The sequence below is a fragment of the Sphaerodactylus townsendi genome, linkage group LG12, assembly GCF_021028975.2.
Source record: "Sphaerodactylus townsendi isolate TG3544 linkage group LG12, MPM_Stown_v2.3, whole genome shotgun sequence".
In the NCBI taxonomy this organism is placed as follows: domain Eukaryota; kingdom Metazoa; phylum Chordata; class Lepidosauria; order Squamata; family Sphaerodactylidae; genus Sphaerodactylus; species Sphaerodactylus townsendi.
Genome location: NC_059436.1, coordinates 23,008,683 through 23,035,501, shown reverse-complemented (window position 1 = coordinate 23,035,501; position 26,819 = coordinate 23,008,683). Strand labels below are relative to the sequence as shown.

General features: G+C 44.9%; 1 protein-coding gene across 22 annotated transcripts in view; it reads right to left on the bottom strand.

Moving 5' to 3' along the window:
- NCAM1 (neural cell adhesion molecule 1) overlaps positions 1 to 23,498 on the bottom strand; it is a 203,785-nt gene extending 180,287 nt beyond the window's left edge. For all 22 annotated transcript variants that reach the window (XM_048512448.1, XM_048512454.1, XM_048512445.1 and 19 more), the window contains exon 1: positions 23,086 to 23,498. In XM_048512448.1, coding sequence (XP_048368405.1) covers positions 23,086 to 23,137 — 52 coding nt within the window. In that variant the 5' untranslated portion in view covers positions 23,138 to 23,498. The remainder of the gene's footprint in view (positions 1 to 23,085) is intronic.
- Positions 23,499 to 26,819: the final 3,321 nt, after the last annotated feature.

Here is a 26,819-nt window from a genome sequence, read left to right as displayed (position 1 = left end):
ACATCTTTTAAAAGGAACACAGTGCTTTAAAATATTTAAGTGCAAACATACAGTTTATCTTCAGTCATACAGTGAAGATCCTTGTGCTGTGGTGGCAGCTGCTGAAACAACTTCTTTAAAATCTGCATAGCCAATCAGATCTCCAATGGTCAAATGCCCGACCACAGAAAAGCTCTACCTGGCCCCACCATTTTCAAAAAACACTTGGCAAGCACCACATTGGAAGAAGAAAAGGTGTGAAACAAATGTTAGGAACTGGCACACAGTGAAACCCTTAGAAATGCCATATCACAAAACAATACAATGATGCAGAAAATTATTTCATTCTTAAGAACCTGAGTCAGTTTGTTAAGAGTACAAAATCAAATGTTCTGCACTCATTATAGTAGCCGTAACATTCTTAGGGCTTTTCCCTGTGGATTATTTTCATCTGTTCTGGCCACATGCTGCTTCAATTTATTTCCCAGTTTCTGCATGCATTTTTGTGCCTTTAGTTTTCAGTTGAGGTTTTTGGGTTTTTCCCAAAGCTTTCGCCATTCCTTTTGAAACCAATTTTACCAGAATGTTTTCCTGGAAGCTGATTTTGAGTCAGCTTTTGCCGCGTGGGTTATGTTTCTGTCCATTTTCTTTGTCCTGTCCATTCCCACTACCTCCAGTCCAATTTTTGATGGTTGGAGAGTCGTGATTAAGCCACTCCCTCTCTTCCCTCCCCCACCCTGAAGATGAGTGTGTGTGGGGGGGGTTTAATGGCACTAAAATGTTGATATATTGCTGGAGCACTGTAACAAACACCTTAGGAAGTTGTCTGAACTGCCAGTTTTTGTCTTAAATCTCTGTAAAGAATTTCAAATTACTTTTTAAAAAATGAAAGCTAGGAATTTAGAAAACCTTCTAAGCTTCTTGTTACAACACTCCAGCAATCTTTCAACATTTTAGTGGCTTTTCTTAAAAAGCGGGGTTATGTGATGCCACTAATGCCATTACCAATGACAGCAGCACTGACACGTGAAAATTCTCATTACTGAAGGCATATGCAAAAGAAAACCATAACCATAACCACAACCATAAAAATGAACAAAGAGGGCAGGCAAGCAGAACAACCATGTCCATGTCCATACATGCAGAGCTTCTCCCCAAGGCCACCTGGTCATACGCTTGCTTGCTACAGAAAACAATTATGTCCTAAATTTCCTAACTTCTTCATGGGTATCCAGCCAAGTTGTCCACTCCTATGTTCTTCAAAATGCAACAGTTTACGCTTTTCTCTAAAGGAAAAGAGAACAGCTACCATTTCTATCATCACAATCTTAATGGTCCACACATTTTGGGTGGCTTTAGAGCTTCAAAGCTTCCACTTAGATCTCGTGTGATACAATGCTACGTTTCAAAGATGTTCCAAGGCCTCTGCTCCAAGATGAACGTATTCATCATTTATTTACACCTCAGTTTTTCAGAGACTTGTCCAAGGAAGCCCTTAACATAAAGCAAGATAAAACCATAAAAACATAAAAATTAACAAACCATCAAAACCCAGCACATGTGATAGTACTTTGATCTGGAGGAGTGCCTTTTAAGGCAAAGGAATCCACTGCTCTGCATCTTTATGAGCTTCATAGCAAGAGGACTGCATCTGGCTTTTGTACGCATTTTCCGTTGAGGCTGTTCTGGATTTTTATTTTATTTTATTAAATGTATATCCTGCCCTCCCAGACCAAAATCAGGCTCAAGGAGGAGTACAGACAATTACCGTGTTTCCCCGAAAATAAGACAGTGTCTTATATTAATTTTTGCTCCCAAAGATGCGCTATGTCTTATTTTCAGGGGCATGCTTCCAAACAAAAACTCTGCTACGTCTTACTTTTGGGGGATGCCTTATATTTCGCACTTCAGCAAAACCTCTACTACGTCTTATTTTCCGGGGATGTCTTATATTCGGGGAAACAGGGTAAAACACTCTTACTAATACACAGATGTGCTTGCTTGCTACACTTATCAATTAAAACCAAGATGGCAACAAACAAATTTGAGCCTGTGAAAAACTATCCGACCCAGGTCGGGTGTAACTCGCCTTAAGGCTATCTGAGCATGGGCTGAGTCAAGAAGGGCCATGCAGAATGACCCTGCATTGGTTGTTGCAGGGAGGCTAGCTGATGATATCGGGACACACGAGCGGCCTCAACCAAAGGCCTGGCAGAACAACTCCGTCTTACAGGCCCTGCAGAACTGTTTAAGAACTGTTTAATTGTTTAAGCACTCTCTATATATCACAAGGTCCTCTGTGTGAGTTTACAAATTTTACTCTCAGAAATTCTATGGAACATTTCTATATTATATATTAAATTTTACATTAAAATAAACTCATCCAAATTAAGAACAAGCCCATTTGTGACAGACATACAGTATCATTACCTCAAGAGCAAGCAGGCAAGGTTTGCCCAGTTTCAAGAGCCCAAACAGAAAACCAGCAGAAACCCATTCATTCATCCTAAGAAAACTACTGAAGTGAGATTTCCAGAACCCCACTTATTGTGACAGCTGAACTGAAAAATAAACCCATTGCATCAAAGAGTGCATAAGCATCAGAGGTTCTGTTCTTATGACCAATTACTGCAGAGATTTTCATCAGTTTGAACAGCTTCACTTAAAATATCAACACTCTTGGTTTTATTTTGCCCTCCATACTAACGCAAAAGAAGACAATTGCTTTTTAAAACTCTTGCAACAATACACTGTTTCAACTGCAGCCTAGAAAAATTCATATGAGCAAGAACTATTGAATGTGGTCAGATCAATTAATTAAGTCTGCCACTAAGAACAATGCTGAAATCACTGATCAATGGAGGCCAGAGAACATAATTTTTGAAAAAGAGCAGATTTTCTAAAGTAGTCTGTGCGGCATAGAAAAAAAGTCATAACTTCTACTGGACGTGCCCAAGATCTTGAATGTACCTAAGATGTAAATTGTTTGGATTCCAGTTCAAGTAAAAAACAAACACATTACTAACAGACCTGGATTTTTACCATATGCAGCATTTATGACACGTACGTGTAAACAGATTTTCCAGTTTACACACAACGGTTTACCACATCTTTCTATATGCATTTTGTAGCAAGCCTTTACCTCTCCTGCAGTGGAGGAGTCAGTGAGTATTGCCCATGCAAGCGAGAGCATCTGTACATCTCCAGATGACATCACCGTCACTACCCTCTTAACCCTACACCCTCGGCATTCAGGGCCTTTACAAGCTCCACGTGAAACACAGTGACCAATTGGGGGTTCCTTCATGCACAAAACACTGTGGTGATTCTCCTGCTTTCAGCTTTTTCACTTGAATGGAATAAAAACCCTTTTCAGAAAAACAATCACAACCCCTCCCCCCTTGGTTTTTTTCTTCCTCTGGCACACTATGGGACTTCTCTGTGCATGCAAGGATCCTTTCAAGTGGTGATTAATATGCAAAGACACACTGCTTTTTAGTAGCTTGTGAAGAGCCACCAACAAGCATTGCTTTAAAAAAAACGGGGTTTCTTCAATTATTCCCACCCCTTCTTTTCAAGAATAAGATCATTCAATAACTCCAAACATTTGGGCCAATTTGCCAATATTTTGTAAACATTACCAAATTAGCTTGTTATGTTTAAATTTAGTCTTTCTTGACACCCGACAATGAAAACTCTGTCATCACTAATGCAGCCGAAAACGTAATATTTTAAAAATGCAAGGAAACACATTTAGACATCAATATGTTAATGTAGATTGCTCATGAAAGTCTGATGATTTCTTCCAAGTGCTTACTAGTACAAATGGAGTATAACAGGGGCAATTTTAACGCTGCGCATCACATGAGGGCTGAAATTTCAGAGAATGATTATTTTAAAAAATAAACTGGGATTTTTGACAACAGATGTGAGATATGGGGAACAATCTATCCTAAATCAAGGACCTCTTATTAATTTCATGGAAATCTTTCTCTCTCTCTCTCTCTCTCTCTCTCTCTCACACACACACACACACACACACACACACTATCTCATGATCCTGAAAAGGCAACATCTTCTGTGGGGCTTGGCCAGTTGGCATACCACAAACTTCAACACAAGCACAATCACTGGTGAACTTACCTTGTTCAAACTCACTCCATTGTACATGAGGAAACCTCTCGATCAGATCATCTCAGTGTTCTTTAGAGAAGATTATCTCAAGCACAGCTTTGTGGGGTGGAACATGGCTCAGCTGCAGAGCATCTGACTGCCATACAGGAGGTACCAGGTTCAAGCCACGGCATCTTCACACAAAGAAACTCTGGCAGTAGGTGATGTGAAAGACCTCTGCCTGAGACCCCGAAGAGTCACTGCCAGCCTGAGCAGACAATACTGGCCAAGGGTCTGGCTCAATATAAGGAGCCGTTTGTTCCTGATCATTTGGGTGGAGGATGATGGGTGGAGGATGATGATGTATGAGTCTGAAATTGCATGAGTCTGAAATTGTATGAGTCTGAAATTGTGTGCATCGAGGAATGCTGCTGTAAATTTCGTTGTGCGTGCACAATGACAATAAAATGCTTATGCTTATGCTTATGCTTATTTATGCATGTGCTACTTACCCCCATAGCTGCCTGCTTTGCAGTGAGGTTTTCTTTTCCCCTTTTAAAGATATCTAGGCTTGTGGGCATCATTATACCCACTGGACAGACTTCCACTGCTTAATTACTCATACAGTAAAGAAATATTTCCTTTCGTCTGTCCATCCACTCTGTACAATTGTGGAAATCAGATGAAAAGCTCAGTGAATGATCAACCATTGCTTGAGACCAGCAAGTAGGGCACATATGAAACCATCAGGTGTTCAAATGTAACTACTGGGCAGGTTCCCTCAGTGCCCACAACTTTGTATTCCAAGAAATCATAACTTGCCCAAAGTAGCCTCTCCTGTAGCTTGACCGTATTGGTTGCCACCTTGTTTCTCATCAAGCCTGTTGGATATCTACAGCTATTTTCTCATCAATTGTAACAATTTAGGCACAGAAAGCCAAGAAAAAATCGCATGTCGAACACAGAGTACTCTAACACTGTAGTAAACATTCACTTGTCACTTTCAGTGGCCTGTCAGTGATAAAACCCTGTGAGAGCCAACAGCCACAAAGCAAATTTCTTCTATATTTTTGAATCCACAACTGTCTGTAAGAAGATTTCCTAGAAACCTATGGGCTAATCAGGAATGCATTTTTTCACTTGAAAAATAAGCAGTGCTATACATACAGAAAGTAAGAACATACGAATTAGCTGGATCAGGCCAAAACATCCATGGATATATGGATCATCAGCAAGTTGAGCAAGATGCTAAAGTTTCATAGGGTTTGCAATAGAAGAGCTAGATTTGAGTCCAGGAGCCCCTTACAGACCAACAAGATTTTCAGGATATCAATTTTCAAGGGCCAAAGTTCCGTTGTCAGACACTTATTTATTTATTTATTTATTGTTTACATTTTTATACCGCCCCATCCCCTAGGGGCTCTGGGCGGTGCACAACAACTCAAAACACAATAAATAAGTTATTAAAATCCTGAACAGAGAAGACCCAGAAAAAGTGGGAAATGAGGAGTCATTCACTCTGAAAGAATTGAGGAGGGTGGAAGAGCACCCAACTAATTTTGTTTTTTTCCAGGTTTTCAGCTCAGAATTTCATTTCAGCTCAGTTGACTTCAATTCATCTTAGGTTCATCCCTCACCGTCCCTTTACACTACAGACTTCACGTAGCTGCCTGTGCTGCACTGATTCACATTACCATTTTGTTATCACTAAATGAATTTCTAGTCATCATTGATAGAGATCTATGCAATCTCTGCTTTCAGCCTCTAAATGGGCCTCCACGTGGTTATTACCGAAAGGTGAAAAGGAAACCATAGCCAGGAAATTGGCAAAAAGACATCAGCAAAGCTTGTACCTCCTCAACTTATTATACTGTTTTCCACTGAAAGATTAAAGTACAGTTGTATATTGATCTGCCACATGCTGGACCTTCTTTGTCACAGAATGCTCCGCTTGGGTCCTAGTGCCTATCTAGTTCTGCTTCCTTCCCCACCCGTTTGTCTCTTGTCATCCCTCCTTCCCCTTTAAGAGGATGGTCATGGGGCATCCCCTGATTATGCTGCAGTGTGGGGCTGACTATGGACTTCCAACAAACAGACAAGCTTCCCGCCTCTCCTCTGCAGGGAGCCCTTCCCACTTTCAAGGAGTCCAGTCTCTAGGTTTTTCTGGTTATTCCCTGTTCATTTTATCCAATTGGATGTAAACAGCTTGTTGCATTGTCAGTTTTCACTTTTTTTACATTGGCAGATAAAAATATTAAACATACAAGCTTTTAACATCAGCACATTTTAGCAAAAATTATAAAAAGAAAGCATTGTACTGTCACCCAAATTAACAGCAGTTCAATCCTGATGGGGACTATTCTTGCAATGTTCTTCAACTATGAATTAAAACCTACAAGTGCCAGATGTAATTCTTTTATCCTTTTTAAAGTGCAGGGTAAAAATATTCTTATCCCGTTCTTTTCAACAGAACACCAATACAAAAGACGCTCTCTATTTCCAAACCACTACTTAGCAAGAGAATCACTGCTTGCCAGTTGCTCCATCTCCCAAGGATTTTATTTCAATTGTATCTTGAAGGTTCACGTCTCAGCAAAACGGGCTTATATCCCAAAAGCATTTAAAATCAAACAGTCCTGCTGAATGACTTGCAGAGGAGCTACTTGCTTTGCAAATGTTCATTCAGTGAACTAGGAAAATAACAGAAAATAGCAGAATGCAGAATTTGGGGCCAAGGGTTTCTCCTTTGGATCGCTCCACACATTTGTAAAACTGGTGTCTGAGAATCCCACTGGGGAGGCGGGGGTGAGTCCACCAGTGGAAATGGCACAACTTCACTGCTGCCTCACTGACACCAACCTTGATGATTCTTGCAGACCCTGACCCTCAGAGTGGACCACCTGACTGTGACCTCGTATAAAGGACTAGTACTCACAGCTTTGACTTGATGTCTCCTGACTGTGTTCTTGTTTTTCCAAATGCTTGGTTCTTTCCCACTCCCAGAAAATCTAGATGCTGAAAGTCGACATCTCAAGCCTGCAGCCCAGATCAGCAGAGCCCATTCATTTTTGTCAATGGTCTTATCAGCACAGCCAGTCTGCCTGACAGTTCAGGGATCATAGATGGCTCTCTATCCAGGAAGGATGAACTAGGTCTCTGTGTGTAGGGTGAACGATCTGGAACCCCTGTTTGTTGATGCGGGTCTTGGCTAAAACATTGTTCATCCTGATAAGCATATGTCATCCCTTGACATCTGGCTGGAAATAGGCAAGAATTCATCTGGTGGAGTCTAATGCATTGATGTTCATCACCTTTTTTTCTCAAACGTCCAGGCACCTTGAGTGGGATGGCCCAACCTGACAGACTCATGACCACAAGGCATTATATGACATGTTCCAGGAGGTAGGCTTAACTCTGTCTCTGTTTATTAGGGTTGGACCAGCAGACCATGCTCGGTCTCAAAAGAGAGCATCAGGTTCAAAGTTTTGTAGCTTTTTGCCGTCTCTAGTTGATATGGATCCAATGTCAATTAATCATCTGGGAATATCTGGAGCTGCTCAGCCACATCTCGTTCAACCACCTTACCCAGAAATAGTAAATGAGAAACTGGGCAGTAGTTGGTTAGGTCCTAAGGATCTAGAGATTTTTTTAAGAACAGATCTACCACCCCTTCTTTCAGCTCCACCAGAAGGACCCCCAAGCTCAGAGAAAAATGTATGCCTTCCAGGGGAGCCCACATGCCCTGACGGCTGACTTTACCAGCCATGACAGACATGAGTTCAGGAGGCAGGTGGCAGGCATTATAGCTGCCAGTGTCCTATCCAGATTGGCTTGGGAGAGGTGGCTGAAGAGGTCCAAAATTAGACCAGAAGACAGCCAAGAGGTCTACAGTCCCTTAACTGTGTCAAAGTTGGCTTGGGAGGTCACAGCAAAGCAACAAGATTGAATCTGCAAAAAAGCTCACAAAAGCTCACTAATTGCCAAATTTCTAATGTTTGGAGAGTCCTCAGTGAGGGCCATTAAGGATCTAACCACTCTAAACAACTGAGCCCGATAAGAGCTTGCAGATGAAATGGAGGCTGCAGAGAAGGCTTGCTTTGTGACCTTCACTGACATCTCAAAGGCTTTTTTCATAAGCATCTCATAAGATGTTCTTGCAACTTCATTGCAAGACTTCATTTATTTCCAGACTAATACATTTCACCATGTCAGTCTGTCTGTATGCACAGCTGTTCAGGAGGTATGCATTTCAAAATTTAAAAATCCAAGGAGATAATTCCACATGTGGTGAAGAAGCAAACACAGTACAAATTATTTTTTAAGGCAGTGTCGTGCCCCTGGATTGTTCAATAACAAGACTCTGTATTCAGATGATTTCTTTATTATGAAACAGCACCAGGATAAGCATTTAGACTGCTACTGCCAGAACTAAAGCATAAGCAGCAAAACACCCTCCATTATAGCCCACGTCATGCCCCCATATCACACACCACTACCCCTGACTACCAGTTCCCAAGAAGGAATGGCACCCCACCAGTCCCACAGTGTGTCAATCAGACTGGAGAGCCAGATTCCCCATAAACCATAGAATTCACTGTTAAATTGTATAGCTGATATGCCTAAAAAACTGCTAGTGGTAGCTTTACATGTGATTATCACAGCCAGATGGCATTTTGCTAGGAACTGGAAGCAAAAAAAAGTGACTGATGAAAGTAAGAGACCCACACCTACACACTGATGAAACCAACAGCCTATCTGTAAAACAGAAATACTTCCAGATGAAAATCATTAAGGTAATGAGTTGTGCAAAGAATGCATATTTCAACAGTAAAAGAAGCAGAGTTCTTCATTTTACATGGTTTTTATGGTTGGGATAGACCAGGGCCTTTGGAGATTGACGGGGAATATGTACACACACACACACACACAGACACACACACACACACACACACACACAAATATTGATTTTGTACCTATTATGCATATTCTTTTATTGAACCAAATAAATATTTAATTTTTAAAAAAGAAAAAATCCAAGGAGATAAAGTGGGATAGATTTTTAAAAATAAATAAATAAATAACTTTAAATCAATCTTTTATGACCAACCATCTAGATTTAAATAGTCCATCCTGGTCTTGTGCAAGAAACATGAGGCATACTGTCTTGCTTCCAAGAGCAGTGACTCTATCACACGTTTGCCACCATCAGAATGAACCTGTCATAAACAAGAACAACTCAAGAGGTCAATGATTAGGGTAAAGCAATGGTTAGGTAAATAAAATGCAGCACGGATATAATGACATGAGCAATCTTTGGGAGAGTATCAGAATAGGGAATAGAAAAAATCACCCTGGGAATAGGGGATATGTACAAACCTTGAAAACAATTACAGTGTTAAAACATAAACCTTCAATTCCAGAAAAAGTTTCTACATGTTTAACACAAACCTGAAATTATTAAGGACAAAAAAGATGGTGATTTCAGCCAAGAAACGGGCATAACCCCAACTATTCAGCAAGCATCAGGAAAAGGGTAGGACAATTTGAATGGACCTTCTCACTTTTGCTCCCCCCCAAAAAATAGTCTGTGTCATGTTGCAAAATAGGTAGAACTATGGTCAAGGTTATAATATTCTCTGTCCTGCTGTCTCTGTTCATGGCCTAAAACACAATAATCAACAGCAAAACTTGCTACTTCAAAGAAGCTGAGTTTCTTCACAGTTGGACATGAATTTGGGTGGACCTTAGCAGACCATAATGTCAGAAAATGCCACCAAGATATAGCTGCTGGGCTATTTTCTGGAGCATCTGTTGCACAATGGTAGCATGGGAGGCCACTTAAAAACTTCAAAGGAAAAATCCAATTATCCTGAGAAATGTCCGCAAAACTGAAGCTGTTTCCTACCTAACAGCCTGAAATAATGTTTTTAAATCATCAGGAAAAGACTTAAAGATCAGCAGATCTCATCCACTCCTCACTGGAATCCCAATTCTTGATATTAACAATGGCAGTTCTTGTATGACTAATCCAAAAAGGAGTGAATTTAAGTCTGTATGTGATAGCAAATATGCAACTGCTTATCACCTGGGAACAGGCTGTCCCACTACAAGATTATCATAATAAAAGGAAGATAGCTGATGCAGGGTAGCAGTTTCCCATCTTCAGAGTAAAGAAATAAAGTGACAATTATTATTTATGGCAATTTTTCAACTGCCCTAGCCCTGAGGTATAGATATTTAAAATAGTTTGTGAATTATTAAGACTATAAGATCACATGAGCCCTGTTGAATCAAAAGAGTGGTCTATATAGACCAGTTGTCCAGCATGCCGTTCCTTCCACACAGTGGAATTCTGACTTTATTGCATCATGGCTAGTTGTTGTTGATGGACCTATCCCTCAACACATCAGTCTAACCCCCCCCCCCCCCAATTATTACTTCCAATGGCCATGAATTCCAAAATTTAATTACTCATTGAGTAAAGTAGTAGTTCCTTTTGCCTGTACTGAATCATTCCGCTAACAATTAGTTCTAGTGTACTGTCAAAAGCCCTTCATGGACAGACTCAACTGGCTGCTGTGGGTTTCCTCAGGTTGTGCAGCTGTCGTCTGGTGGCATGAAACATCACACCCTCAAATCACCAGACCACAGCCACACAGCCCAGAAACCCACAACAGCCACCTGGTCCTAGTACTATGGGAGAAGGAGAAAAAACATCACCTACCCACTTTCTCCACCCTATGCATAATGTGACAAACTTCTGTCTCCCATCACTACCACCTTTAGCGATCTAGATGAAAAAGTCCCAGACTCTTCATTCTCTCCTCATCCTTAATCATCTTGGTAGTCCTCGGTACTTTTTCCAGCTCTGCAATGTCATTTTTGAGATAAGTAAATCAGACATGTACACGGAATTCCAAATCAGGCCATATCATAGCTCTGAACAAAGACATCACAATATTGGCCATTCTATTTACAATCCCTTTCCTAATACTTCCTAGCATGGAGTTTGCCTTTGTCCCAGTTGCCCAATAGTGAGCCCACATTTTCATCTTTAAACTTAAAATAACCAGGATTTATTTACTGTTTATATATTTCAAGGCTGTTAGTGAAAACCTAGAGAGATAGTTGAGAATCTGCTGGTTTAATTGCTTTCCTTCCTCCCCATATCTGAGGCTTTTGATCAAATTATAAAACTGTTCAAATTATAAAACTGTTCATACTTTGAATGGCCGTTTTTAAGAATGAAATTTGCAGCCCAAATTTAAAATATATTTTTCAAATCTAAATAGAAGAAGAAGAGTTTGGATTTATATCCCCCCTTTCTCTCCTGCAGGAGACTCAAAGGGGCTTACATATAACTTCCTTTTGCCCTTCCCCCACAACAAACACCCTGCTTGAAGTGGGTGGGGGCTGAGGAGATTTCTCCTGAGAAGCTGCCATGGCCTAGCTCCTCCAAGGTCACCCAGCTGGCGTGTGTGGGAGTGTACAGGCTAATCTGAATTCCCCAGATAAGCCTCCACAGCTCAGGCGGCAGAGCTGGGAATCAAACCCGGTTCCTCCAGATTAGATACACGAGCTCTTAACCTCCTACGCCACTTCTTCTCAATGTACTTAGGAAATGTTTAGCCTTCTGCAAACAGGAGCTGGAGAGCCAGTGTGGTGGAGTGGTTAAGATGTCAGACTAGGATGTGACAAATCCTGGTTCAAATCTCCACTCATGCTGTGGAAGCTTGCTGAATGACCTTCAGCCAGACACACACTCTCTGCCCTGACTAATATTCGGATGGGATACTTCCAAGGCAATAACAGGGTCATGACGAGGAGGCAGGCTACGGTAGATCATCTCCTAGCATATCTTGCCTTAAAAACCCTATGGGGTCGCCAACAGTCGTCTTTGATTTGATAGCAAAAAAAAAAAAGAGGCAGAGTTTCAAATGCATTGGAGAAATCATGAATGGTAGGAGAAACGCTTAGTTAAGCTGCCTGGATCCTGGTGTCCCGGTTTCCAATATTATCACAACAAGAATTGAAAAAGGAGCACTGAGTCAAAGGTGGGGAGTTAAAAGGGCAGCAGGCTTTTGGCTAAACCCCTAGTTCCAACACTACTGAGGGAAGGATATGCTGCCCATCCCCAGAGGATTATGACTGCATCACAACACCATCTGAAGAAAACTGCAGCTGTAGGTGCCAAGTTACATCCCTGCCCTGTTTTACACTTGTCATATCGGTTCTTGCCATATTTACACTTCACTAAGTGGTTTAAGTTATTTTATCACAAGCGAGGCAAGGGCAAAATATCTGACCTTTGGCTGCTTATCACCACATGAGAACCATAATCTGATCTCAACTAGAATCAAACTTCCAAACCAAGGATTGCTAGGAACACAATCTGGGCCATAACACCAGATATTATTTCATCCTGTAATGTCTTTCCTGGATTTATTATCCATTCTTTGGATGCAGATTGTAACCTGTGAATTCAAAAGCAAATATATTGTGCCCTTTTTGTTTCATTCCACGCTTTGTGGTGGTTTTGGGAGACAGTTATAACCGCAACGCATTAAAAGACTGTGAAAACCTGCCATTTGGCTCTCAGGGCAACATCAAAAGGCAAAGCTACTAATGAGCAGCTGCAAGAGAGAAGCAGCATTTCAACATCACACATAGGAAAGGGCATAATAGCACTATCACCCACCCCAGCTCATTTGCATCACTTTGCATTAGCAGTGGCTACAAGGTTCAGCACTGCACTTTCCCAAACAAAAGGGGCCACAACCAGCACACATTTGACCTTCAAAATTTGCTATGATTTTAATACCTAACAAAGGGTGTAAATGTCTGGCAAGGATTTCCCTTCCCCCTTCTTCAAGTTGTCAGGAAAAAAAACCAGTGGGAAAGTCTGTGCACAATGAACATGCTGCTGCTGCTGCTCCTCAGATTTCCTTTGCAAAACTGCAAAAAAAGAACTGCTGAGGAGCTGGAGGAGGAGAAGGAGGAGAAGGAGAAGAATTTGGATTTATATCCCCCTTTCTCTCCTGTACGGAGACTCAATGGGGCTTACAATCTCCTTACCCTTTCCGCCCCCCCCCGCCCCTGCCTCCACCCCCCAACAAACACCCTGTGAGGTAGGTGGGGCTGAGAGAGCTCGGAGAACTATGACTAGCCCAAGGTCACCCAGTTGGCGTGTGTTGGGAGCGCACAGGCTAATCGGGTTCCACAGATAAGCCTCCACAGCTCAAACGGCAGAGCGGGGAATCAAACCCGATTCCTCCAGATTAGAGTGCACCTGCTCTTAACCACTACACCACTGAAAGGTGCCTGAAAGATGAGGTTCCTTTCCCAGCTATTCCAAAGATGCTCCAAGATTTGACACATTCTGCAATATTTTTATTTATTTATTTCATTTGCACCCTATATTTCTCCCCAATTAGGACCCAAAGTGGCTTACATCATTAACTGGAGCTCCATGCTGTGCTCAAAACAACCGTGAGGTAGGCTGAGAGAGTGTGACTGGCCCAAGGTCAGCCAGTGAACTTCCATGGCGGAGCGAAGAGTCTAACCAAACTCTCCCAGATCCTACTCCAATACTTCAGCCTCTATCCCAACTGCAGTCATCTCCATTGTGTAACTGTGTTACTTTTGCTTCAGTTTCCTCCTATTCATGACATATATAAATATAACAACTTTTTCTGACCTTAAAATCCTGTAAATGGTTTAACCAAAATTACTGACACACAATTGTTCAAACATCATGTGTTCCCCATAATCCTTCAAACCCAAACTCTTTTATCTGAACTGTTATTAATCTACAATTATGTTTCCAAATCAATTATATCTTTCTCATTTTTGGGGAAGCAACCTCAGATCTTTAAGCAATAACCCAAATCTACTCTGGGCACTGTAATGTTTCCAGGTTCCTAGCACCTATTATCAGCCATACCTTAGACACGTATCTGTAACCAATTTAAGACAATTCTCACACATGCAAACATGCTTTTGACCATAGATTATCCTGAATCAGGTTCAAGTACATGCGTAAAAGGCTGCCACACTGGCAGGGAGCGGATTAGATGGAAAGAAGGGAACCAGAATGCAGAAGTGATCAAAGGCATATTCCAGATAACCATTTTCTCCCATCCCCCACAGGATGACTGGTGTTATATAGAAAGTATGAACCAGGCATTTCCTTGGGTGCACTCAGAGGGAGGCTCACTGCAACAACATTTAACAACCACTCTCAAGGAATGCAAAAAACCATAGATGGAAACCACTGCCTCTCACTGAACACTGTCAACCTCCTCCTCAATACACAAGCCTTTCAAATGAAAGATATGTATGTTACACGATACCACGTTTTGCTTTCCCCAAACTACATGGGCAAGGTTGGAAAATATTTGGAACTCTTAGATGCCAGAATCAACATTCAGACATTAGACCCCTGAACACAAACCTTTTAAAATCCAGAACATTTTAGGACTCTAGCAATTACACTCCATCCCTGTGTGTAAACACAGGCATCACTGGTGTTAATGTAATGCCAGTCAGATCAGAATCATGACATGCATATTGGAATGCCATTCTAAAAAATGTTCTTCTGGAAATGAATGATACTTCAACACTTATAGGTACTTTAATAAAATGGGAAGAGGGGGTTGACTGAACATACTTTGAAGGTCTTCAGCGATCAATAAAAAAGGGAGAGCATTTTCTTTAAATCAACAAAATAAAATGTGGTTTTTGTCTCACCCGACTGCTGCTTGCCGTCCCCTCAAGACTGATGGTAGCAGGTGTAGTTCTCCTCTTCCCACATCAATTGTTTCTGCTCTCCTACCACCCAACCAGTCCAAATTCAAGACATTAAATGCAAAAGAAATTGTATCTGTAAAACATATCTGGAGGCCAGCCAGTAAAATATGAAGGCACTTTTCAATCTGGAGCACAGCCACAGTCTTTTAAACTCTGAAATTCATTAAATTAACATTAGATTAAGTGCCCCCTTTAAAAAAAACTCAACTGGTCAAGACCGAGATGCTCAAGTCCATACGTCAATATGCCCAAGGATTATATATAAAAAGCTTTCAAGTATTATTAAAAATTCCTCCTTCTCAGCATGGGCATACAAGAAGAGGAGCCATCTGTTGGATCCATAAATCAAAGTCTGGGTTATAAAAGAAACGAGGTTTTAATTTGAAAAGTAAATTAGGGTGTCACTATCACTGGACACAGAAACTGTAAACAAAAGGAAAGGCTATTTTGAAAGATGTGTTGGGGGGTACCAGGGAAGATCTGTTCCCATCCCACCAGGCAATCATAGCTGAGGCCTAACTCTATTGAAGACGTCTTCCCAACCCTCCCTTCTAGCTCCTGTTTCTCCCTTCACTCACTGCAGCAGCTACTGTAAGCAGCAGACAGGCCTTCATTATTGTCGTTGTTATTAGCACAATGCGGTTGATACAGCTCTGCCTTTCAACCTTGGGCCTTTCTTTTCTTCTTAGTGATTTTTTCAGGTGGGGTGGGGGTTTAAGACAACAAACTGTAATAGGTCCCCTGTGCCCCAAGCAGTATTCTCACTGCCATGATTTGGTTTTAGATTTCGAGTATTTGTAATTGGATTCTCCATGTTAGGCTGGCTCTAATGCTTCCTACAAGTTTACGACACTTATCCTTAAGTCACCTAAACAGTCATCACTAACTTTAGCAATACTACCACAGAAGCATCCTTTAAAAATCTCAGACAGACAACATTGCCTTTTGAAAAATACTTCTTACTTTCCCTAGCCTCTGAAGCACTGTTCACATCTCCTGATGGTAAACAACAACCACCGTTTGGTATTTGGTGACAAATCAGCACAGAAGATGTATTTGTTGAGACCAACAAAAGGGTAGTTCAGAAAAAATGACCTGATTTATATTAAGTTGTCATTAAAACAAGATGAAGTTCTAGGGAGTTGGGGGGGGAAAGGTGAAAATGTACTGGGTTGTGGTACTAGAACTGGTCAGGAGAAGTTTCACCTACAGCTCTACCACCAAACCTGCTTCTTCTTGCTTATGTCTTTTACTTTTTTATCTTGAATCAGCAGATTTTATATTTATTTTTATTACTTCTACAGCGACTGAGGAGTGAAGAATATAAGAAGTTGGATGTCTAATAGTTGGAGAAAGGGCATGGTTAAAACAACAACCTGACGGACTGCCTCTCTCAATATGAGCTCACATGCTAACTTCGATAAATACAACGTGCCCTGCAGGCTATACCCTTATTTTTTCAGTAAGCATGTGCATCAGTAGCAAAGATTTGTGCCTCTTCACTTGCAACTCCAGTTTGACAAAAAAGGCCTACAAGAGGACATACAACAACCTTTAACACTTGTGTTTTGCAGGGCTTGCAAGACTGCCTTTTATAAAGAATTATTATTTTGCCCAATTGCTAGTTTTTAATCAGACATCTGTATTGTTTAGACTGGGTTTTGTTTCTGTTTGTTTCTTTGGCTTTTGTTTGCAATTGATTGTAAGCCACCTTGAAACTTTGAAAAGACATGGTATAGTTTTAAAAAATTAAAAGGTCCACGTTCGAGATGCAGGGCCGGATGACCAGGGATCATCAATCACATCAGAGGGCAATGATCCATGTGGCTTGCTAAGGGGAGATATCTCAAACATGAACAGTATTTTACAGGGAACCACAGTTATCATGCTTATCATGGGGATTTAAAAATATGACCCATTCTGCTAGAATATGCCCAATGGCACAACTGAAGGTGGCCATGGAACAGGATAAAAACAGCAAAGTAGAGTGGACACTAGCAAAGAAGACATCGTATTAACATTGGCAAGGTGATTTTTACTTGAAAGAACAGATGTGTAGGCCAGGTCTAGGACTGGAAAAATCCCAATGTGTTGACACCTAAAACTTCAAATATATTTTTCCAGACAAAGTGAAAATCCAGCAGTGACGGTGCTAATGTTAGTGTCTGACTGGGAGAAAATGATGGTTTCAACATGCAAGTTACAATGGCAGAGAAGACAAGGAAGATGAGGAACAAGACAGGAGTAATTATTAGTTATGGGATTATTTTGTAAGAGGAAAAATATGGAGGTAGGTGGACATGAAAATTAGCACGGCATACCACTTAGGCCCATTCTGTATGGGCCAATAAACACAGGTTAAGGATGGTAACCTGTTCTGGGGGAGAACTTTGCACTGAACCTGCCCCTAAAACAAGTCTGCCCCGTGTTATTTACCCCAAACCGGGTTTTTTGAGAATTGCATTATTTGCAAGTCTCTTGAAAAATCCCAGGTCGCAACCACTTGTGAGCAAACAGTTCGGCAGGAGGCCCTTTATTCGCCTCCGTTTTCCTTTTTTTGTGGCTTACATCTGCGTAGCCACATAGAGGTACAAATGGTCGTATCATGAGACAGCATGGCTGTGGGGGTTCATTTGTGCATGCCTGCGTAGCTACACATCAGTGGGAAGTAAATTTTGAAAAGAGATGCATTTCCATGCAAAGGCATGACAGCAACCCGGATTATTTCCATGGGCTCCAATCGCTGCCTGCACAGATGCATGCGAACGGGAAAACAGGAAAACGGTGTACTTTATCCCAACTGCAACCCTCTATACATTTGCTGTGTGGAAAGGGCCTTCGTGTATCAGATGAGGATCGGGAAGACTAAGATTCAAATTCCTACTCTGCCATGGAAGCTTGTTGGGTGATCTTGGCCTAGGTACATCTTCTCAGTCTAATTTACCTCACAGGGTATGTTTAATGACAAAATGCAGGACAGAATGACATAAGGCATTTTGGGACCCCGCTGGGGAAGAAGACAGTGAATGAATGAATGGATGGATGGATGGATGGATGGATGGATGGATGGATGGATGGATGGATGGATGGATGGATGGATGGATGGATGGATGGATGGATGGATGGATGGATGGATGGATGGATGGATGGATGGATGGATGGATGGATGGATGGATGGATGGATGGATGGATGGATGGATGGATGGATGGATGGATGGATGGATGGATGGATGGGTGGATGGATGGGTGGGTGGGTGGATGGGTGGATGGATGGATGGATGGATGGATGGATGGATGGATGGATGGATGGATGGATGGATGGATGTTCGCATAATCTTGATTACGATGTCCTAATAACACCAAATTTACTATTCTGAATTTCTGCACTTATACTATAAATATAGGGATACAATTTTATGCAAATATGGAACAAGAAAACTATCACCCTGGTGCTGAGTAGAATCCATTAGCTGAAGTACTCCAATTAGTAAACTGTCTGGATGAAACAGCGTTGACTACACAGTACTAGAGTGTAGCAGCAATCCAGCATTTTCATGGAAATACCTAGCATGGACTGGTGTGGTAATGTTTTAGAAACAAGGTGAGCTTGGATGAGGAGAACTGTGCTACAGCAAAGATCGGAGTCACCAGGGGAAAGTGGAACAGAAGACACAGTAGGGGAAATTCAGCACAGAATAAATAAGGATGTAGTACAGGAATATCTGGCTACTTTAAATGAATGCAAATCTCCAGGGCTTGATGGACTACATCCCAGAGTATTAAAAGAATTGGCAGAAATAATCTCAGAAACATTTCCTATAATCTTTGAGAACTCCTGGAGAACAGGAGAAGTCCCAGCAGCCTGGAGGAGGGTTAACATTGTCCCCATCTTCAAAAGGGGAAAAAAGAGGTCCCAAACAATTACTGCCCAGTCAACCTGACATCAATACCAGGAAAGATTCCAGAGCAGATCATTAAACAGACAGTCTGTAAGCATGTAGAAGGGCAGGGTCACAAAAAATCAACATGGCTTTCTCAAAAATAAGTCATGCCAGACTAATCTTACCTCTTTTTTTATCAAGTGACAAGTTGGATGGACAAAGTGAATGTTGCGGAGCAGCATACCTCGATTTTAGTAAGGCCTTTGACAAGGTCCCCCATGATATTCTCATAAGCAAGCTAGTAAAATGTGGCCTAGACAATGCTACTGTTAGATGGATTTGTAATTGGTTGACTGACCAAACGCAAAGGGTGCTCACCAAATGAAAAGGGTGCTCATCTTCATCCTGGAGAGAAGTGGTTAGTGGGTTCTGCCGCTGGGCTCTGCCCAATGCTATTCAATATTTTTATCAATAACTTGGATGATGGAATAGAGGGCATCCTAATCAAATTTCCAGAAGACACCAAAATAGAAGGAGCAGCTAATACCCCAGAGGACAGGGCCAGAATTCAAAATGACCTGAACAGATTAGACAGCTGGGCCAAAACTAACCAAATTAATTTCAACAGAAATAAATGTAGGATACTATACTCAGGCAAGAAAATAAAAAGCACAGATATAGGATGGGGGACACCTGGCTTGACAACAGTACATGTGAAAGGAATCTGGGAGTCTTAATAGACCACAAACTGAACCTGAGTCAGCAGTGTGATGTGGCAGCCAAGAAAGCCAATCCAATTCTAGGCTGCATCAATACAACTATTCTGCACTGGTTACACTGCACCAGGAATACTGTGTCCAGTTCTGGGCACCACAATTCAAGAATGATATTGACAAGCTGGAATGGGTCCAGAGGAGGACAACCAAAATGGTAAAAGGTCTAAAATCCATGCCCTACAAGGGGAGACTTAGGGAGCTGGGAATGTTTAGTCTGGTGAAGAGAAGGTTAAGGGGTGGCACAATAACCATGTTTAAATATTTGAAGGGATATCATGTTGAAGGGGGAGCAAGCTTGTTTTCTGCTGCTCCAGAGACTGGAACAAGGCGTAATGGGTTCTAATGGGTTCAAGGTACAGGAAAGGAAATTCCACCTAAACATTAGGAAGAACTTCCATGGAGTCTCCTTTGGAGGTTCTTAAACAGAGGATGGCTATCTGTCAGGAGTGCTTTGACTGTATGGTATGGGACTGGAGGATGGCCTTTGTGGTCTCTTCCAATTCTATGATTCTACTCTAACCACAACACCGCACTAACTCTCAAGTGTGTTCACGTGTACCTCACAGAACTGTTGTGCATCTGCCACTGTGAAGTCTGGCCCTCAAAAGTTTGTCCTACAACAACAGTGTTGGTCTTTAAGGTGCCACAAGACTCTCTCATTATACCTGTGAGGAATCTGACACAGGTTTGAGGTGGCAATGAATGAAAGCAAGATGATCAGCCCAACCAAGCATGGCATTTGTGAGACACCACCATGCCTTTTTAATGGTAGGATTCAGGGGCTTTGACAAGGGACTCCATCTATCCAATGAGCAACTGGCAATTCTTACAATTACCAGTTTTGTGTGAGAGGTTTTGCTGGGTCCTCAGAAGAGGTGGCACATGCCCAGGCTGCTTCCTGATTGTAGAAGCGGTGGAGGCATCCCATGTTTATTACTAATTACTTTATTTATTTAAAACATTTGTTAGTCACGCCTTTCTCCTTTGTGGAACTCAAGGGAGGTTACCACATACATAAAACACTGTATGTGTCTCTTCTGTGGAACTAAGGACGCAAGGCAGCTTGCTAATTTAACCAGCTTTCCAATGAGAGTTGTTGAATTTGTGGAAGAGCAGTCCATCCATGGCTGTTAGCCACACTGGAGACAACAGGTAACAACTCTGAAAGCAGATGTGGGGTGGGATTGAACAACCGGTTCCGGTGGTGGGATTCAAATAATTGAACAGGTTGTTTACAAGCACCGTTTTATCAACCGGTTCTGCCGAAGTGGTGCGAACCAGCTGAATCCCACCACTGGGGAGGGGGGTAGACAAGAAGGGCAAGCCTCTGCCTCCCTGCTTTTGGGCCTCAAGTTGGCCACTGTAGGAGCCCTGACACTGGCCCAGCTGGCACTCTGGATCTGATCCAACATGGCAGCCCTTACGTTCTCCCCTCCCTCAATCAGGAGCGCCACTTCCTTGCCTGAAGCAAAACGTGCCTCAGCAGCAGGGCGAAAGAGTAGCAAGTTGCTGAATTATGTAACGTCAGGCCAGTGATGGTGAGCCTGCAGCACACGTGTCAATGACAACTATGCTCCCAGCCTGTCATTTTTGTAATTGACATTTCTTTATACACAGAGCCCAATTAATGCATGTGTAAAGGATTCTTTTTTTTGGGGGGGGGGGGGGGGGGGGATAGCCAGCAGAGTCAAGGTGGGCACTTCCCTAATTTTTGACACACCGAGCCCAAAAGGTTGGCCCCTCACAGGGAATGGCTGGAGGGGGGGGGGGGGGGGCGGTCCTGAAGGGAATTAATGCCTGGTGAGGGAGTCTGAAGTGGAGGGTTTCATTGTCCCCCCCCCCCCACGCCGCCAGTGTGGGGTTCCCCCTGGTTATCTTTTGTGCATGATGGAGGGCTTAGCGTTGGGGAAGATGGGGAGGGGTCCGCAGCCGCCACTGCCCCCCCCCCCAGCTCCAGCCGTGAGAGAAGAGCAAGAGGGGAGGGGCGCGCGGGCTCCCGAGGGGCGGGGCTCTCCGAACGTTGGGGGAGGGGAAAAAGGATCGCCCGAGACCCCAACGGCGTTTCCCGCTCGCGCTCTGCCGGGCTCTGATTGGCCGAGACCTCCGCCCACGCCCCCGCCCGTCCCTCCCGGCTCGCGCTCGCCCGCCGCTCCTGCCCCAGCGCGCGCGCGCGCGCATCCTTGCAACGCACGCAACACACACACACACAATCGCACAGCAGACACACAACGCTCTGATATACACACACCCGTTCAAGGGAAATGCGGGGGGGGGTGGGGGGGGGTACGCCACACTCTGCCTTTTTTACTGCCCCCCCCTCCTCCTGCTCCTGCTCCTGCGTCGCCATTCATCGCAGCTTCACCTGGTCCCTTCGCACAATTAAACACCAACTAAATTAGATCCACGCACGGTCGCCTCCCCGGTTTTTTCCCGTCCAGGGTTCGCTCTCTTTTGCACCAGGACTCGGTGGGCAAAACGCATCCTCCCCCCCCCCCCGCCCACGCCACCCCCCATCACACTGTTTCTCTCCCCGATCGCAGCGTTTGCAAAATCACCGCAGCTCCAAAGGCGACAAGTCGACGGCCCCGGTCTGCCATTGACTGTGATTCTCCCAAGGGGGGAGAGAAGGAAGAGAATGAGCCCCCCCCCCCCGCTCGCCCCGCACGGCGGCACCGCGAACCCCCCGCGCGCAGCATCTCCTCCCGCCTCTCCCCATTGTCTGCAATTGGCAACAGACTCGCACAACCCTTCGGCACCACCGCACGCCGGGCGGGGAGGGACGCCGCTAGGGGGGGGGGCTCCTCTGCCCTCCCCCCATAACCCCCCTTGACACCCCCTCCGCCGTGCAAAGTGCCCGCGCCCCCTCCCCCCTCGTGCCCTTGGTTCACGCCCTCCCCTCCCCCTCCCCGTCCACTTTCTCCTGTCAAACTGCGCCGTCTGGACCAGCTTCTCCCCGCTCCGACCCCGCCGCATCCCCGCCCGCGGCCGCACACGGGTCTGGCAAGCTCATGTGAACGGATCCACCACCGCCGGCAGGTCCCGGCCGAAACCCCAAGGCCGGACCCGACCCCACATGCCTTTGTCCTGCCCTCCGTTGTGCAAAGCCAGAAGGCGGCGTGGGGTGGGGGGCGTTTTGCAATTAAAACAGGGGCACCCCCCCCCGCATTGTCTAGATGGAAGACGCTCCTTGGGATGAAGCCCAGCAAGGATGCGCGGGAGGGGGGGGGGCTGGCGGCATCTGCCCCCCTTCAGCCCAGCCCGCTGGCCCCCCGCAGGCATCAGCAAACGCAGGCACGCAACTGGGATGATGCGGCCGCGGGGCAAAGGGACCCCGCCGCCGCCCAAACCCCCGGCCCCGATCCGGGCAGAGCGTCTCCTCCGCCGGGCGCCGAAACTCCCCGAGCCCGTTTGCAAGGCTGCGTGCTCCGCTGCGGCTGGAGCCCGGCCAACGACAGCCCGGCGCGCCTGCAGAGCGCTGGGCAAGATCCGACGCCTTCCCCAAAAAACCAGGTGCCAGGTGTGCCTACCTGCGGTGCCCAGGAAAAGCAAAGTCCAGACGAGATCCCGGCTTTGGAGCATGGTCACCTGCAGGGCGGCCGGGCGGCGAGGAAGTTCCCCTGGCAAAACCGAGCAGCTGCCCCCTTTCTCCCAAGCAACCCGGGGCTGGTCCAGGCGGGGCTTCACAGGTGGGGAGGGAACCCGAATGCCCCCCGAGCGGTGGCCGGAGCCTTTCTCCTTTTTTTGCAATGGGGGGGGGGGGGTGTCGGTGTTTTTTTTGGCCAGCTGCTGCTGCCCAGCCAGGCTGCGTCCAGGAGCCGATCGGAGAATGAGTGACAGTCCCAGCCTCAGCACCCGGGCACGGCCGGAGATCCCTGCGCCGCTCGCGATCCGCTTTGCAGGGCTGGCGGGAGGGGGAGGAGGAGGAGGGGCGCGGCGCCTCGCGGTGTTCTTCCACCCAGACTGGCCGCAAATAGTGCCGCGCAATAAGCATCCGAGGAGTACCGCGGGGGGGGGGGGGGGGGGGGGACAGGAGAGAGGATGCAACGCTTGGAAAATACGGCCTGGGCACTGCGGGATCTGGAGCTCGTGGCAGTTGCTTGGTGTGAGTGCGTGTACGGTTTTTTTTTAAATTGTCCTTTTACAGAATAACAAGAGAGGACATTCAGACGTGCATTGGTGCACGGGTTAGTTAGACCCTCAAAAACACGCGCGGAGGGAGGGAGAGAGCAGCCGCTTGACATTCTTGATTCAACTGATTTGCAAAAGTCAAGGAATGTTTTGTTTGGTTGTGGTGGGTTTTCCGGGCTGTGTGGCCGTGGTCTGGGGGATCTTGACCACCATAGCCACACAGCCCGGAAAACCCCAGCACAACCAGTTGAATCAGGCCGCGAAAGCCTTCGACAATACAATGTTTTGTTTGTTTGCAGTTGACAGTCGAATTGTTTGCAGTCGACAGTCGAATTGTTTGTTTTCATCCTAGCTTTGTTATTGAACCACCAAAGGCCCCAAACAGAAGGGATCAAAGCAACCAGCCCCTTAAATGAAAGTAGTATTGCAGTGTTGTGGGTTTTCCAGGCTGTATGGCCGTGTTCCAGTACCATTTTCTCCTGACGTTTTTCCTGGATCTGTGGCTGGCATCTTCAGAGATGCCAGCCACAGATGCAGGCGAAACATTAGGAGAAAATGCTACTGGGACACGGCCATACAGCCCGGAAACCCCACAACACCCCAGTGATTCCAGCATGAAAGCCTTCGACAACACAAAGTAGGGCTGCCAACCCCCAGGAGGGGCCCAGAGATCTCCCAGAGGTACAACCAATCCCCAGATTACAGAGATCAGTTCCCAAGAAATAAATGGCTGATTTGGAGGGTAGACTCTCTGACGTCATACCCCCCTGAGGTCCCCTTCTTATACCCTGCCTTCCCCAGGCTCCACCCCCAAAATCTCCAGGAATTTTTTAACCCAGAGTTGGCAACCCTAAATGTTTCCATGAATTACAGCCAAAGCTTGGAAGGGATTGATTCCATGCCTGCTGGGCATTCAGAAGGAGAAATAAGGACACTAATTGATGCTTTGTATGTAAATGTCAGCACACCTGTGTATGCGCTCTCCTTCGTTCAGAGATAGGAACCTCATTAATTTGCTCGAACGGATTAACCATCATGCGTTCGAGGGAAATCGAGGGATGAACTTTGTCTCCTTATTCCAGTCTATTTCAGTTGCTAGCAGGTCTTCTATTACAGGTCCCTTCCAGTCAAACTGAAGAATATTTGTTGGAAGAAGTAGCTGGACATAGCAGTGCCAATGAGCACTTACGGCAGGGGCGTACCGCCCAGGGGGACACATGGGGTCAAATGTCCCCGGACTGTGGCCATTTAGTCACATGGGGTGGAAAATCGCCCCCACACCCCTCCTCCTTCCCCCCATGAGTTGTGAGTTGGGGCATGTTCTATAACAGTGATGGCGAACCTTTTTGAGACCAAGTGCCCAAATGGCAACCCAAAACCCACTTATTTATCGCAAAGTGCCAACACAGCAATTTAACCTGAATACTGAGGTTTTAGTTTAGAAAGAGGCTTCGAGGAGCGTTACTTGGGAGTAAGCTTGGTGAAGCAACCGTGCAACGCTTCAAATGGATGAATCATCACAACCCTAGGAGGGTTTACTCAGAAGCAAGCCCCATTGCCAGCAACTGAGCTTACTCCCAGGTAAAGGATCATGCTTTAGTTCTTACCATGAAAATCAGTGGGGTTTTCCACCACCACCCCTGACAAACTCTGTTCGCACGTGCCCACAGAGAGGGTTCTGAGTGCCACCTCTGGCACCCGTGCCATAGGTTCGCCACCACTGTTCTATAATATGATGGTGACTTTGAGATGACCTGGTGCAAAAAAAGGTTGTTTGGTCATGGTTGGGGAGGGCAGCCGCCCATGCGGGGCGGGGGGGGGGGGGACTCAGGTTTTGCACCAGGCTACATTTTCCCTAGATATACCTCTGGCTGACAGGCAGGCTGATTGGAATCTGTCTCCGATTAAGTAGCCTTAAGCAAGCCAGTGATCCTCAGCCTCACCCCTCATTTGCTCTATAGGAATAACAACCCTGGTCTACCTTACAGGATTGTTGTCAGGATGTACTTAGAAATCATGATATGAATGGTAAATATAATAATTAAGAGAAATAAATACATGTGATGAAATGCCTCTACATACACACCACCGGCCAAAGAGCAAAACAGGTTCACTTCGGAAAAATGACTCAGTTGTAAAATCTTTTACTGTATCCTAATAAGTTTTTCAAGATCTCAGCCTAGCCAGCTGTACAGATGTATTGATGGATGCATATTTTTTTCCTACTTTGCCAGAGGGGACCCCACAAAATCCCCCTATTTTTATTCCGAAAATGGTGTACGTTCCTCTCCCCTGCCACCCTAGACACACACAATGCATAAGTAATCTTTGCTAACCCACTAGAACTAGACTGTTGAGATGCTCAATAATCAAATATGGTTGTAATCAGGCTTGGCGAGGGATTAGAGGGAAAGGGGTACATAAGTTCCCAAAAAAAACCCCAGTAAAAACTGAACTGAAAATCAAGATATTTAACAGGGATGACCCTCTTGGCTTGGATAGATTTATGGAGGAGAAGTCAATTTATGGCTACCAATCTTGATCCTCCTTGATCTCAGATTGCAAATGCCTTAGCAGACCAGGTGCTCAGGAGCAGCAGCAGCAGCAGGCCGTTGCTTTCAAGTCCTGCATGTGGGCTCCCAAAGGCACCTGGTGGGCCACTGCGAGTAGCAGAGTGCCGGACTAGATGGACTCTGGCCTGATCCAGCAGGCTAGCTCTTATGTTCTTATGTTCTCTTCTATGCCAGCCTGAAATGCCAGTTTGCCAGTGACGGCCACCAAAGTATGGCATTCTTGTCCTACTGTAGCCATACTGGTTGCCAGTGAGTTGCCAGGAGCAGTTAACAGTCCTGCTGGAGACCTTTAAAGCCCCAATAAGGCAATCCTAAGAACAGTTTTCCTGGGCAGAAGCCCCCACTGAATAGACCTAAGTACGATTCTGAGCATCGTGATTTCTGATTCTGTGGCTTGTGATTGCTGTCTCTGTGATTGAGGGCTGCCAGCGTTTTTCACACACACACACACACACCCACCCACCCAGCATTTCAGACAGAAGAGGGCCCGGCCTACTGGGTGTCTGGAATGCCTTCCCAAGACGAGTCTGCCTGGGTCTGCCCTTGCCATCTGCTGGGCG